The following is a 15,409-nucleotide window of genomic DNA, read 5'->3' as shown; positions in this document are numbered from 1 at the left end:
CTTCCCAAAGGCTCTATGGGGTAGGCACTATGATTATCGCATCTTGAGCTGGGGAATCTGGAGCGCTTCGACGTGGAGTCACCGCCCACGGCATCTCAGCTAGAATGTGGAGCTAGGATTGGAACCAGCACCCAAACTGTGCTGGTCCCCTCGCTTTTCCTCCCGCCAGATTAGAGGCTCCAAGCAAAGGCCACTCCGAGTCCTGCCTGTCCACCAAAAAGCAGGGGACAGTGCACACAGCCCAGAGTGAACGCTTTCTAAACGCTTCCCACATACTCTGCTGGGCTGGTGGAAAACGGTGCAAACTGAGGCCCCCTGAGGAGAGCATCCTAGGAATGAACTGGTCTGTTTTTGTACTTTTATTTTTAAAAGTCAATTTCTATTTTGAAGAGCGAGAGTAGGGTTAAATCAATGAAAATAATCTATTTTTGCAATCTCTCATGATACCTTTGGTGTCCTTCCACATCTGAGCCCTGTCTCTGTGGGATGCCTCGTCTGCAAGTCTGAGTGGCATCCGAGTTACAATATGGGGAGAGGCTGGCAGCCCTGAGCTCCCCTTTTTGTCTCTGCTCTTGTCCCTTCCTGGGCACAACCCAGGCTGGCTGGTTGACTTCCATGCCCTGCTTCTCTATTATGCATCTGCGATCGCAAAAGAAATGAAGATCTGCCCTCCACTTTCCATTTGATCTCAGAGACACCGATCTGTTAAATTCACCCACGTAGGTTTTAGTTCATTGTCTTAGAGTTTTTTCTGTTTTGGCTTTTGGAGCCAGAAAGATGCCCAAGTGTTTTTCCGCAGATTGATCACTAAGTCCACTTATTTCTAACGTACACTATGAACTGTAATGGATGGATACATTTTATTGTCAGTTTTCTGCCCCATTAGCCATCACCCCCAATAGACAAAGTAATTTATCATAAAAGAATAATATTATGATATGATTATGACATATCAAATGTTTCACAGTTTGCCCAGTACTTTTCACATATTATTAACATTTGGCCTCTCTGATAATTAGCCTGTGGGTGGGTAATGACCTTCAGGTGGGTAAGGCAGAAATTAACTTGCTCTCGGTTTCACTAATGCAGAAACTAGGCGAGGTTCGAAGAGGTTCCACTGTTTGCCGAAGGGCACAAAGCTGGTACGTGGCAAGACTAAGAACCTCTGACACTGGTCATCAGACTTCAAATCCTGGGATGATTCAAAGTCTCTGTTACCTACTGGGACTAAGGCTTATTAGAAAGGGTTTCATTAAGTCAAAGTTTCCTCACCTGTAAAACAGGGACAGCAATACCCTGCTGAGTGGGAGGGCAAAATAAGATAATGGCTATTGGTAGCATTTACAAACCCACTCTAGACCACTGACATCAGTAAGGAAGGAGGCTCAGCTCTGCTGCTTTTCTCCGAGTCACTCTCTTTCTCTTTGTGCGCTGCCGGTTTGACTCAGCACTGGTTTGACGAGGGCACAGAGGTCTGAGCCGTGAATGTGATCATGCCCAGAGAATGGCATGAGCTGGAAATTCCTCCAAGGTTCTGGGAGACTCCATCTCCTTTATCCTCCACCAGGACCTTGATCTTCTGGGCCAGGCAACTAATGCAGTGTGCGGGAGGCATGCTGATGCCTTGGAACTAACTTCCCAAATTGCTTTCATGCAACTTCGGGTGGCCCCAGAAAGTGGTGAAACGGGTCACTCCTCAAAGTCCATTTTTAAAACAGATGGGCATGATCTGAAAGCTTGGCTTGAGTTTCAACCCTGTGCCAGAGACCATTACTGGCCAGTCCTCGCCCCCCACGCACTATGTGGCTACTAGAAAATGCAAAATTACACATGTGGCTTGCATTATATTTCTATAAAGAATTATGCTCTAGGCACGTGTATATGACAACAGGGTGGGATGTGAAAGTTACAACATGACCTAGAGCTACTGCATTGTTCTCAAATGAAGGGGCTGTGGGTCCTGAGTCCAACAAAGTCCCCCACTTTCTCACTGGGGGTCAGACTCCCCTGCTCACCTGTTATACAGCTGCTGGGAACTGAACGTGTAGAGCACATACAGGGTGTTCCCCGCCAGAAAGGCTAAGATCCACAAAATGACCAGCACCGACCTCTTCTCCTAGAGACAAAGCAAGAGATCTGTGGAGATGCTGAAACGCCAAAGATGCACCTGGCAGGATATTCCAGAATGTTCCCCGACAAAGGGCAAATTTTCCCTTTCTCAAAGGTTTGGAGGAAGCGGGGCTAATGGTGAAAGGAAGGGCGTTGGCATCTTTCCATCCCACTGGAACCTAGGGGTGGTTACAGAGAAGGTAACAGAAATGTGTGAACCTGCTTGTAGAACAATCCAGAGAGTCAGGAGGGCACCATGGTTAGCAAATCAGACTCTGGAGCTGGGTGGCCTGGGTTCAAATCCTTGGTCTATTATCTGGAGGCTGTCCAACCCTGGGCAATTACTTAAACTCTCTACATTTCTCTGTAAAATGGGTATACATTGTATCTCTCTTCTAGAGTCTGAGAATTAATGTACATGAACTGCTTAGAACAGTACCTGGCATGTAAGAAATGTTAGTTTACATATACTGTTAGAAACTGAGGCACAGAGAAACTAAGTAACTCTGGCTCAAGGGCACATGTTTTAAGCTCCAGTGTCCTCATTAAAAAATGAGGTTTGGGGATTTCCTGGTGGTGCAGTGGTTAAGAATCCGCCTGCCAATGCAGGGGACATGGGTTTGAGCCCTGGTCCGGGAAGACCCCACATGCTGTGGAGCAGCTAAGCCCGTGCGCCACAACTACTGAGCCTGTGCTCTAGAGCCCGCGAGCCACAACTACTGAAGCCCATGTGCCAGAGCCCGTGCTCCACAACGAGAAGCCACCGCAATGAGAAGCCCGCGCACCGCAACGAAGAGTAGCCCCCGCTCGCCACAACTAGAGAAAGCCCGCGTGCAGCAACGAAGACCCAACGCAGCCAAAAATAAATAAATAAAAATTTTTTTTTAGATCAGGTTTTGTTAAGGATTAAGTAAACTTGATAAATGTAAACATTCAGTCTGGTACAGGCTCACATTTCAGGCTCACTAAACGGTAGGACTTGTTGTTCTGACTTTACAACCCAGCAGTAGATTCAGATCGACAGGTTGGAAACTTCTGTTCTAACTTTTTCCGGCATGGACCTTTGGGCTACTGCCCTGGACTGACCATTCAACATAGGGCCACATTTATAGGATTAAATTCAAACTCATACACATGGATGTCAAAGCCCTTTGCAACCTAGCCCCGTTTCTCTTTCTCCAGCCTTGTTTCTGATTAGTCCCCAGGAAGACAAGCTGGGAAACCTTCTCAGTTGGCTGTTTCTCAGTAGTCTCTCAGCCTGACAGCAACCTAAGGAAATTTCTAGACGAGGCGTAGAGCAGGGCATTCCTGCCTGTGTACCCTGGGATACATAATCAGACCCCCGTGCTGCTGACAGCTGAAAAGATGTCTTTTCCTGGACCAGGGAGGTTGCATTGCTGGAATAAGATGAGGTGTCATACTGTCCGGGTGTAAAAGTGCCCGGGGTGGTTTCGGTAAATGCTCCACTGTCTGATGAGGTTGTTGTGTGGGATGTTAGGGAATGTTACAACACACATTTCCATAGTGCGGACAAAATAAATGCATCTCATCCACCCATTATTCAGGGGAATGGGGTCAAGGGTTAACGGCCTGAGAACCAACCAACCAACTGCTCTTATCAATGTGATTAATCCACTCGGCAGCCCTTTTTATGCCAATAAATAATAGATTCCAGTTTAATCCCCTGTAAATCCAAACCAAAAGTGGAAGAGAAAGGGAATTAGCAATGCTCCGAGAAGCCAGACTCTGAAGGACAAATGGGGTACCTCTCCAGTAGTAAGTTGAGATTCCTAAACTTACTAAGAGTCATGCAGACTCTCTTCCACTGAAATATACACAGACAGGCAAATCATCACCTGTGTCTTCATAGGGTTCAAAGACCCCTAGAAGCCTGTCCATGGATACAGGCATCCCCTTGCCCCTAAAATTCAAGTCAAGGCACCACGCGGTTGTTACTGCATCTGAGAAAGAGCCACAGCCCCAATAGTCTCCACTATGACATTGAGCAACCTGCTGTTCTAATAGCAGCAGAAAGGGGTCTGCATGAAGAAGATGAGACTAAGGGTCAAGAAGAACCTCTGGCTCCATGCCCAACTCCAGACTTCAATGTGCTCATGTATCAAATAAAGACTGCATCTGTGCCTCATGGACGCCTAGGTGCTTCTGAGAAAGCAGATGACCCCAGAGCAAGGTCAGAGAGGATGGTGGCTATTATAGGATCACATGCGCAGCAGAAAACAGGCTTGTTAAAAATAGCTCAATTAAGTTGTTCCTATGAGCCAGGCACTGCACTAAACACCTTCCATGCACCATCTCATTTAATCCTCTCGATGGGTGTATGAAGTTGGTGTGGCAGTTCCTTTTCCAGAGGTGGCACCTGAGGCTGTGATCAGTGAGGTAACCCAAGGGCTTGCAGGAGGGTGGAGGAGCTGGAATTTGAATCTGGGGGGTAGTACAGGCTCTGGGCTCAATGCCTGGGTTCATATCCTGATGCCACCCTTCACGCTGGCTGTGTGGCCTTAGGCAAGAAACTTATGTCTTAGCCAAGAAATTCTGGGCCACTATTTCCTCACTGGGAAAATGAGTTCAGAATGATTTTGCCTCCCTCCCAGGTTGCTGGGATGAAACTGCAAGAGGAGCTGTGTAGTGGGTCCAGCACCGTGCTGGACATGGTTAGTGCTCGGCAGATACCAGAGGGCATTCGGGATGACGGTGGTGAAGCCGTACGGCCACCCAGCAGTGCCCGTGGGGCGGCCTTAACCATGGGCGTGGGTTGGAAGTGAGCTAACTGATTGAATGCCGGGAGGATAAGGGGAATGGGCCAGGGGCACATGGGGAGAGGCTGCTGTTGGAAGGGAGAAGGATGGCACATCCGGGGATCTGCCCAGGGTGGGAGGCAGAAGAATGGCCTCCCAAAGGTGTTCCTGTCCCAATCCCTGCAACGTGTGAATATGTTAGGTTACACAGTAAAGGGCAATAAAGGTTGCAGGTGGAATCAAGTTTGCTAATCAGCTGACCCTGTGTGAGGGACAGTCTCCTGGATTATCCAGGAGGGTCCAATGTAATCACAAGGGTCCGTAAAAGTGGAAGAGGGAGACAGAAGAGGAGAGTCAGAGGGAGATGTGTCTATGGAGGGATGGTCACAGAGATACAACGTTGCTGGCTCGAAGAAGGAGGAAGGGGCCGTGAGCCAACGAATGTGGGTGACTTCTAGAACCTGGAAAAGGCGAGGAAAGAGACTGTCCTCTGAACCCTTCAGAAGGAACACAGTCCTGTTGACACTCTGATCTTAGGCTAGAGGGACCCACTTCAGGCTTTGATCTACAGAACTGTGAGTAATCCCTCTGTGTTGTTTTAAGCCACCGAGTTTGTGGTCATTGGTTACAGCAGCCCCAGGAGAGTAATTTACCAGGTGACTCACCTTTAGAGAGACCTGCTCCCGGAGCGTGGAGTTGGCATAGGCGAAGGTGCTGGCCATCCCGATGCACACAGCAATGCCTGCAGGACAGAGGAGGGGCCGAGACCACCCACTTAGACTCGTCAGACCTGGCCCGGGCTTACTACGGACAATCCCTGGTCCCCTCGGGGTTGACACGCTAACCACGGAGGAGAGAGAAAAATCCCATTTCTGGGGCATTTGGGCTGCCATGTATATCACTGGGAACCCCAAGCCACTCTGAGAAGAGGCCTCTGACTTAGGGATGGGATTGAGGCCCGCCACTGTGGGCGTATTTTATAGAACCAGTTAGAAGCATGGGCTGTGCAGTCTGGTAAGACCTGTGTTCAAATCTCGGCTTGGACTAATCACTGCACCTCTCTGAGCCCCAGTTTCCTCCTCTGTAAAACAGACAGAATAATAACAGTACTTAACTCAAGGAGGGATACTGCTTACAGTGTACAATCTCTAGAAGTTAGTAAGTGGTGCCTATTATTATTTCTACTTCCAAAAAGAATCTGAGGCGTGTTATTTGTAATAAAAGCATATGTAGAAAAAGACCACAACACCATAAGAAATTGAAGTTTCATGTTAAAGGGGAAAGAATTCCTAGCTGACAGGAAAACATGACCCTTGCAGAGTAGGGAAAAAGAACTGAATTTTATTCCACAATTTAGCAAGCTACTATCTTGGAATTCTCCCTAAATAGGGATTTTCGAATCCTACTTTTTGTTCCCTGTGGAAAGGATTCTGCTTTCACATGACATGCACAGTTCCCAAGCTTGGAGTTCACTTTTACTTTTTAAATAGTGCGTGTATTCCAGGCATTCTTCCAGATCTTCTTTGTAAAAGATGTGTTTCTTCATTAAAAACATATAAAATCAAAACCAGTAACCCCACAATCTCTTCTTGTACTATTCTCTTTGATCAAACAAAAAAACCTGCCAACTGAGAAACAAAATGACCAAACTTGAGAATAAAAATTAGTGGTGAGTTTGCTGGAATTCAGGGTAAGGGAGAACATGCCAGTTTCCATTTCTAGGAATAAAAAGGGAGGGACTGACATGGTAGCACCCCAAAAAGGAAGGAGTCATCTGAGTCAGCTGGAACCCACCAGAAAGGGGCAAATGAGACACAAACGATGGCCTAAACTCCTCTAGATATTTCTTGTGGGATGTAATAAGCCATGAGACAGTAATTAGTACCGTAATTTCTACCATAAGATAAAAACAATAGCCTAAACTCTCCAGGACACAGCAACATCATGATCTAATAACAGTACGTAACAGATAATAACAACAGTGGACCAGAAGCCACAGTTATTGACGGTTAAGTGTGTGTCAGGTACTAGGCTAAGCACTTTATGAATCATTATTTTACTTCCTAATAATAATATTAGGTAGTATTTACTGAGCACTTGCTATGTGCAGGGTTCTATGTTAGGTATCTTACATGTATTAATAATGAATATAATAAAAATAATAATCTACACTTGCATAGCACTTACTCTCTGCCAGGCACTGTCCTAAGTGCTTTACATATGTTTATTCATTTAACCTCACTCAATCTCACGAAGGCAGATGCTGTTCATATACTATAATAGCATCTGTAACATACTATTAGAGTCTATGTATAGCTATAATACATATGTAATAGTATTTGTAACAGTACATATACTATTTTAACCCCCATTTTATGGATGATTGGACTGAGGCACAGAGAGGTTAAATAATGTACCCAGCGTCACACAGCTAGGAAGGGGGCAGAGCTCAGGTTCAGACCCAAGCAGTCTGAACTCCTGGGTAGTACACTCTATTCCTTCACATTACCCAACTCCCAGCTGTGGGAGTTTCTACCACAACCCCGCTGGAGAGATGACGAATCTGAGACTCAAAGAATATGAGTGGCTTGCCCCAAGTCACACAGCTAGTCGGCCAGGATTTGAACCCAGGTCTGACTCAGAATCCTGGACTCTTAAGGACTTTGCACCATAAGGACCTCTACTGCCTTCCCTTGGCACTTGGGATGGAGACGCCATCCCCCTACCCAATGGGTGAGGCGGCAGTCTTTGCGCCCTGCATCCCTCCACACTCACCAAGCTTATGTTGGAAGCACACTTTGGCCAGCAGGATGAGGATGAAGGGCAGCCCTTTCTGGAGCCAGCAGATCACGGCCTTCAGCTCGGACAGGGCTGGGGCGGGCGTCCCCGGCTGCTCGTCGCCGGCCTCGTCGGAGTGCGCGCGGTGGTCCCCGCCCACGTGCTGCAGCAGGGAGCCCCCGCGGTGGCCGCCGTGGTGGAAGTGGTGGTGGGGCTGGCGGTGGTGGTAGGCGCCCCCCTCACCGCGGCCCCCACCTTCCTCCCTGGATGTGGGCATCTGGAGGAACACGTCCCCGCCGCCCGCCGCGGCCCCCAGCACCAGGCTGGACGGGAAAGGGGTGGCGGGGAGGCTGCCTGTCGGGAGGCCCGATAAGCCGGAGAAGAGCGCTGGCGGGGAGGCCGCTTCTGCCTTCAGACTCTCAAAGACTCCGCCTTCGTCCACACTCGCCTCAGAGCTGAGCGCTTGACTGCGATTTCTGGGCCAGAAGGGAGGAGAAAGCCGCCACCAAGTCAGGCAGTGGAGGATGGGGGGCAATGGACCCTATCAGTGATGTTAGGGGCCGAATTGGGGCCCGTGCCCCAGGAAAATCATATGTTGAGACCCTAACCCCCAGTACCTCAGCCTGTGACAGTTTTTGAAGACAGTGCTTTTGCAGAGGTAAGTGAAAATGAGATCATTAGGGCCAGCCTTAATCCAGTATGACTGGTGTCCTTATAAGAGGAGGAAATTAGGACACAGACATGCGGGAGGGAAGACGACGTGAAGACACAGAGAGAAGGGGCCCATCTGTGAGCCAAGAAGAGAGGCCTCAGAAGAAACCAACCCTGCCGATGCCTTGATCTTGGACCTCCAGCCTCCCGAACTGTAGAAGATAAATTTCTGTAGTTTAAGCCACCTAGACTGTGACACCTTGTCACCCTGCAGCCCTAGCAAACTAATATAAGTAATAATAGCAACAGGGTCATAATCTTTACTGAAATTTTACTATGTGCCAGATACTTTTCTAAGTGCTTTCCATCAATTAACTCATTAAATCTTCCTATCAACCCCGTGAACTAGGTACTAATAATACCAACTTACAGATCAAGAAACTGAGGCACAGAACAAAGTAACTTGTCCAGGATCACACAGCTGGTAAGGTATGGAACAGGGAAGAGTCAAACCCAGCAAGGCTACCTCTGGAGCCTGCTTTCTTAACCACTACACTTTACTGAAAAGGGAGCGCAGAGTCCTCTGATTCTAGAATAACCTCAGAAACTCAGGTACCCCTGGTTCTGTAATCTCCAAGTTCAATGATTCCCAGTTCCCAAGAGGATCCACCTTGGTCACAACTGGTATTTGGAGGGCAGCAGAAAGTAATGGGAAGAAGATTTAATTGGAGAAGCCCACATGTGAACCCTAGCTCCACCCTTCCCAGGGGTCTTAACAATCCTACACTCAGTTTTCTCACCTGGAAAATGGGTATAAACACCATTCATGCATAGAATTCCTGGGGATCAAATTTAGAATACCCCTTTCAGTGTACCTCGCACTTAGTAAGTGGGAACTATTATCTCTAATCCCTATGGAAAACCTCCAGGGCTAACTGCCATTTCTAGTTCCAAGCACAGGCCTGTTGTACTGGAATCAGGTAAAGGATGCTGATGCTCTCTCAGAGCCATTGCTGGAGGAGCAGAGAGCCTAGAGTTACCCTTCGGAGAATGGCGAGCCCCAAACTGGGTGCACTTTCCAATGAACACCATGCCCCGGAGTTCTGGATGTCATGTGTCTTCTCTTGGGCTTGTCCTTTTCGAATGCAATCAGTCTACACAACAGGTGGAGCTGATTAGCTCAATGTGCTGTGTCAGTGGGAGGGGCAAAAAGCCACCCTCCCCTCCTTATCTCACCCCAGAGTAGGGTTCCCAAGGAACCTCCACAGACCCCTATGGTACTCTAAATACATCCTGAGTTTACTGAAAGTGAGTGCTGAGTTCCACTCATCCTGTGGACCCCATAACCCAGGGCATACAACCCAGGTGCTTAATAAAAGTATGCTAGTTATCGGGCTTCTCTGGGGGCGCAGTGGTTTAGAATCCGCCTGCCAATGCAGGGGACACGGGTTTGAGCCCTGGTCCGGGAAGATCCCACATGCCGCAGAGCAACTAAGCCCACGTGCCACAACTACTGAGCCTGCGCTCTAGAGCCCGCGAGCCACAACTACTGAAGCCTGCGTGCCACAACTACTGAAGCCTGTGCGCCTAGAGCCCGTGCTCCGCAACAAGAGAAGCCACCGCAATGAGAAGCCCGCACACCGCAACAAAGAGTAGCCCCCGCACCGCAACGAACGGTAGCCCCTGCTCTCCACACCTAAGGAAACCCTGCACGCAGCAACGAAGACGCAACGAAGATGCAACGCAGCCATAAATAAATAAATTAATAATAACAATAATAAAAAAAGTATGCTAGTTACCATCCAGGCACAAAATGGCCCCAGAGGGAGGCTGCAGGGGAGGTTTTACACTGCTTTCACACTTGATCTTATGTAATCTATTCTCCACTCAGACAAGGGTGCATTAAAAAAAAACCCAAAAAAAACATGTATTTGATTATTTCACTAACCCACTAAAAGGGCTTCCCATTCTAAACTCCTTCCTGCAGTCTCAGATAAACCCTAAAGATAGGGACTAATATCATTTCCATTTTACAGATAAAGAAACTGAGGCTTAGAGAGATGAACTTGCCAGATATCTTGGATTATCTTGCCCTGAACTCCAATCTCACCATGTGCCCTTTTCTTACTGCCCAAGGGCTTCCAGGGCCCTTGCCCAGGCCATCCCCTTCATGGGCTGTCCCCCTGCCCCACCCTGTCCCACCTAGGTAACTTACGCTCATCCCTCAGATTCTGGCTAAAAATCTCTCTTGCTTGGTGGAGCCTTCCCTACCTCCTGGACAACGACAGGCTCCTTGCTCTTTGTCCTCACTGCACTCTACCCTCCCCTGCACAGGACTGATCATATTTATTGTTTTACTCCTTACCTGTGACTCTCAACCCTGGGTGTACATTATAATAACTCGAGGGAGCTTTTGAAAAATACAGGTGCCCTGGACCCAATGTTGACCAACTGAATCAAAATCTTTGGGGTTGGGCCTCAGCACTGCTATTTCTTCAGAGCCTTCCGGGTGATTCTAACATGCAGTCAGCACTGAGAATGGCACTTGAGACTGGGCCCTGCTCTGTAAGGTCAAAGACCATGACTGTTTGCTCCCCACTGGATTACCACTACCCAGAACAATGTACCTCGTGCATAGAACATGCTCAATATTATTTGAAAGAGTGAATGAATAAGCATACTAAAGGCTCTGAGAAGGCCTGCAACTGAAAAAATTAACTTTGTTAAACCTAGTGTTTCCCAAACTTATGTGACCATGGAATTATTTTCTTCCATGGAAAACCTATTCAATCTTGTAGAATACCTGTGAAACCCAGCAGGGGAGATGCCGGTCTGGAGAAATCTTGGGGTTGGCTTCGCTGGCCTTACAAACTTGAGGTGGGGGTAAGTTATCATAAACCACCAGGTTTACACCCCAGCAAGGGAGGGAACTTGAAGGTGGTTACCCACCCCCCTACCTCCCATGGCCCATCCCTCCTGGCTCCAAAAGCCCAGGAAATGAGTGGTCCTATTCTCTTGGGTTTGGGATAATAATAAAGATAGTATTAATAATGACAACAACAACTAACACCATGGCTATGATCGTCAAGGGGACTTGAGCTTTTTCTGCACTTCAAGAAGTTGAGCTCAGAAAGCAGGAGTCCTGGCAGGTGCCCACAGTGGCCGCCCTCTCTCCCCCACCGTCCCACAGGGACCTGGAAAGCCTCCTGTCTGCCTTGAGCTTGCCAGCACTCTGAGTCCACTGGGCTCAGGGGGCCTCCAGTACAACAACCAGGGAAGACTCAACCCACCAAGGACCTTTACATAGCTGGCCTCCCTTCTCTAGGCCTAAACAGGAAAGAATATTCCTTGAGGGGCAGAGGCTGAGCTTCCAACTTAACCACTTAAAAGGCTAGAACGTGAGGTAGCCCGGGAGAAGAGTGAATCCACCCAGATAGGAGGCAGATGAAATGTGGTATCTCAAAGCACAGACTTTGCAGGGGTCAAATGGACCAGGGCCTGAATCTCAGTCCTGCCACTTCCTGGCTTTGTGACTTCAGGTAACTTACCCTCTCTGAGCCCCAGTTTCCTCATCGATAAAATGGTGATAAAAACAGTCCTCACTTCCACAGGCTAATGTGAGGGTGACACAAATAAGCACACAATAATACACAGTGGCCATTATTTCTCCAGCATGGTCTCTGTCCTCAAAGCCCTCACCGTTCATTTGAGAGCAAAGAGTAACTCTGTCTTCAGAGGCTGGAAAAGCTCCAACAGCCATGCTTATTAAATGCCGGGTTCCGTGTTTGTGTATCTTCACTCATTCATAAGCAAACCTGAGTTTTGCTATCTGCCATTTATAGATGGGGAAACTGAGGCCTAGAGGTGAAGGTGCTTGCCAAAGGCAGCAAAGGGGGAAGTGGCTGAGCTGGGATTTTGGCCAAGGGTTGTCTGACTTAAGGCCAGTGCCCTTCCCTGCAGAACAGGCAGGCTTGATGGAAAACTCAATACTGGACTGGTGGGTACTTTGTGATAGTGCGGCCAATCTCAAGAATTGCAGGGGACTTGAAATGGGCTGCAAGGGAGGAAAAGCTTGGCTGCCTGTTCCTTGGATGTACGGTCCAGCATGGTGAGGGGGTTGTGGCTGGGAGACTGTCATGGGAGACTGTCACAACCTGAGAACAGGTCCCCATGGTCTGTACTCTCTTTGGCTTAAGTAGATGGAAGTTCTAGCTTATTAGTGTTTTAACTGCATTTTCTTAGATTCTGTACTTGTCTATTTGGCATCTGCACATTATAGAGTCAAACTAATGGCCAAAGTTGTTTACAACTCCCCTGTGATCCAGAGCTCACATCCCTAACCACCTCCTTTATCTAATTCCCATTCTCAGCCAATATTTCCTCTGCCCCAAATCACTCAGGGCCAGGTACAGACAACTAGAGACCACTCCTACAGCCTAGAGTCCACCAACATTATTCAAACTAGTCAATCCTAAGTTGTTTCCCCTCCCCTGCCTTACTCTGTGTGGAAAACACAATAAAAGCTGTGACCTATGCTTTCCCTTTGCTCCTTTCTGCCTCCTGGCTGACCCCGGTGCTTCCCCATGTGGCCCTGCATAGGGTGACATGCCCCCTTATCTTGGAAACTGCAAGTAATAAAAATCTTCTTTCAATGTCATCTGCCCCTCCATGTTGCCACTCAGACACCTCTATAAATTAAAATCCCCTGGGTACAATCATTGATACAATGAGTCAAGTGGATCACTGTTTGCACGGGCTTTGAGAATTACCATAAGAGCAACAGTAAGCTGTCACGTGTTGAGGATATGAGGCCATTGCCATGCAAAGCAGTGTCCAATCAGATCTCCTCTGCTCTTCTAACGAGTAGCCCTGAGGGGCAGGTATTACTCCATCCAGTTTTGGGTTGCCCTTGACCACCTGAAGCTCAGAGCCTCAGATGGAATGAGGGGATGCCTACCTTTCAGGTGGAACGTTATCCGTGTTGCTGCTGTGGCGTCTCTGCATTTTCCTTAAGACCTAAAAGTCAACACATGCATGAGCCAGAGTCTCCCAATATTCTCAGTGCCTGTCAGATCACCATGGTAACCATAAACAAGTACTACTTGTATCTTACTTCCCTAGAGCTCTCTGACATTTTGCAAACTGTGTTTCAGTCTGTTATGCCATTCAACCCTCAAATCAACACCCTGTCCCATGAAGAAAGTGTCATCAGCCCATTTCATGGATGAGAAGGATGAGACCGGAGGTGGAGGAAGTTCTCATGTCAGAGGAGAAAGAAGTGAACTGTAAAGCAAAGAGGTGCTGGAGGAGGTCAAGTGAGCAGCAGACAGTTAGGAAACATGGATCCTGGACTGATGCCACCCCTAATTTGCTGTGTGACCCTGGACAAATTGGTAACCTCTCTGTGGCCTCAGACTCCCCATAGGTTAATTGGGAGAGGGGTGAAGTGTCCGAACCCGAAGCTTCCTTCCAGCCCTCACATTTAATACAGTGGTAATGAAGATCTGAATTCTCATGGAGACACGTCACCTGGTTCACTGTGAGGAACCACAGGGACTTCAGAACTCCATGTTGACGACACCTGAGGTGGGCATTCAGGTGGGGATGTGACCACCGGATTCCAGAGAAAGCAGGCCTCTCCCTCTTCTTCCTCTCCAAAGGCATGCACGGGTCACAGGAGCTTATCAGAGGCTCCAAACCCTGGATGGAATAGAACACTTAAGTGAATAGTCCACGGGATGCCTTGAACCTGAGAATAAGTCTTAGGGCTTCATGGGTAGTTAAAAGCAGATGGTTCTGTTGCCTCCTTGTCCCTTGTTAGCCTTCCATTGATACCTTGTTGGGACTCCTGAGGACTGTTATGATCTGAATGTATTAATATCTTGTCCTATTGTCAAACTCTGAGTCGTGATTGGGGAATACAGAAAATATGTTTAAGGCCCTCCGCAGGCTACCCACTGCAATCAGAATTAAATTCAAGCTCTGTTCCTGGCCTGCAGGCCTCACCTGTTCCCAACCTCATTTGCCTCCACTCTCCTCCAACCACACTGGCCTTTTCGTTTTTCCAACGTGCCAGCTTGTCCCTGCCTCCGGGCCTTTATACTTGCTGTTCCCTCTCCCTAGAATGCTTTTCCTTCTGGCTAGCTCCCTCAGGACAAATGTCACCTCCTTCCAGAGGCCTTCTCCTCTCACCCTCCTGACCCAACATACATTGCCCCGTTTTACCTTCTTCATAGCACTTATCATTTATTTACATGTTTGCATATTCATTTATGGCCTGTCCTCCATTAGAATGCGAATGCCACAAAAGACACGATCGGCCTGCCTGGTTTGCCCTTCTGCTTCCACATCTAGAACGCTGCCTGGCACAGAGTAGCACTCAACAAGTATTTACTCAATGAGCAAAACATCAATGGGTCTCTCACTTACCTTTTTCTACGTCCCTTGTTCCCTCCCTGACCTCTCACTCCAGAGAAGAAATAAAGGCCAGAGACTTTTCATGAGTTGGTTTAGCTTCCTTGAATATTTGTTTTTGTACCAGGACCAAAGATGGCGCTCTTAGTTCAGGGTGCCATACGGGTTGTTGAGTGACTTCCTGATCCTGACCAGCCTTCTTCAGGGGACAGCACTGGTGTTACCAGGGCCACTGATTAGCGAGACAACCCCCCAGCTAAGCTTCCTTTCTCATTTGTTAAATCAGCCAAAAGATGGGTCAGTAGCACCATCTTCATTTATGAAGGAAAGCTCATGCCCTAAATCTGTTTCAAGAACTTGCAATCTCGCCTTAATGCCCCCTCCCCCCGCAATGATTCCTCATCGCCTGCAAATCCTCGGGGAAAATAAAATACAGAATCTCAAGTTTCCATCCATAAATTTGACACAGCCCCCTAAATAAAATACCCAAGATTTCACTTTCAGATGCTTGCTTTCGAAGGGACTTCAGGTCCTGTGTTGGCAGTAGGCCGTACATAATTATTCCAATATCGAATTCTGTAATAAAACGTTTGCACGTGGGATGCATCTGAATGACTGAATGAAATGCCTTTTTACCCTCTGCTCCATACATCGTGCTCCATCCCTAAGGAGGATTTCACCAGCGTTTTCAATGTATGAGA

The 15,409-nt window shown here is 48.0% G+C and overlaps 1 protein-coding gene across 2 annotated transcripts in view; it reads right to left on the bottom strand.

Moving 5' to 3' along the window:
• Positions 1–15,409, bottom strand: part of RNFT2 (ring finger protein, transmembrane 2) — a 60,443-nt gene that overhangs the window by 44,658 nt on the left and 376 nt on the right. The window contains exons 2-6 of one of the 2 annotated variants that reach the window (XM_060170542.1): positions 13,824–13,994; positions 13,252–13,310; positions 7,641–8,119; positions 5,531–5,607; positions 2,016–2,116 (exon numbers count right to left, since the gene is read on the bottom strand). In XM_060170542.1, coding sequence (XP_060026525.1) covers positions 2,016–2,116; positions 5,531–5,607; positions 7,641–8,119; positions 13,252–13,310; positions 13,824–13,958 — 851 coding nt within the window. In that variant the 5' untranslated portion in view covers positions 13,959–13,994. The remainder of the gene's footprint in view (positions 1–2,015; positions 2,117–5,530; positions 5,608–7,640; positions 8,120–13,251; positions 13,311–13,823; positions 13,995–15,409) is intronic. The other variant, XM_060170543.1, reaches the window with a different exon arrangement.

This window comes from Lagenorhynchus albirostris, chromosome 14, assembly GCF_949774975.1.
Source record: "Lagenorhynchus albirostris chromosome 14, mLagAlb1.1, whole genome shotgun sequence".
Lineage (NCBI taxonomy): Eukaryota > Metazoa > Chordata > Mammalia > Artiodactyla > Delphinidae > Lagenorhynchus > Lagenorhynchus albirostris.
This window is presented reverse-complemented; position numbering and strand designations above follow the sequence as displayed.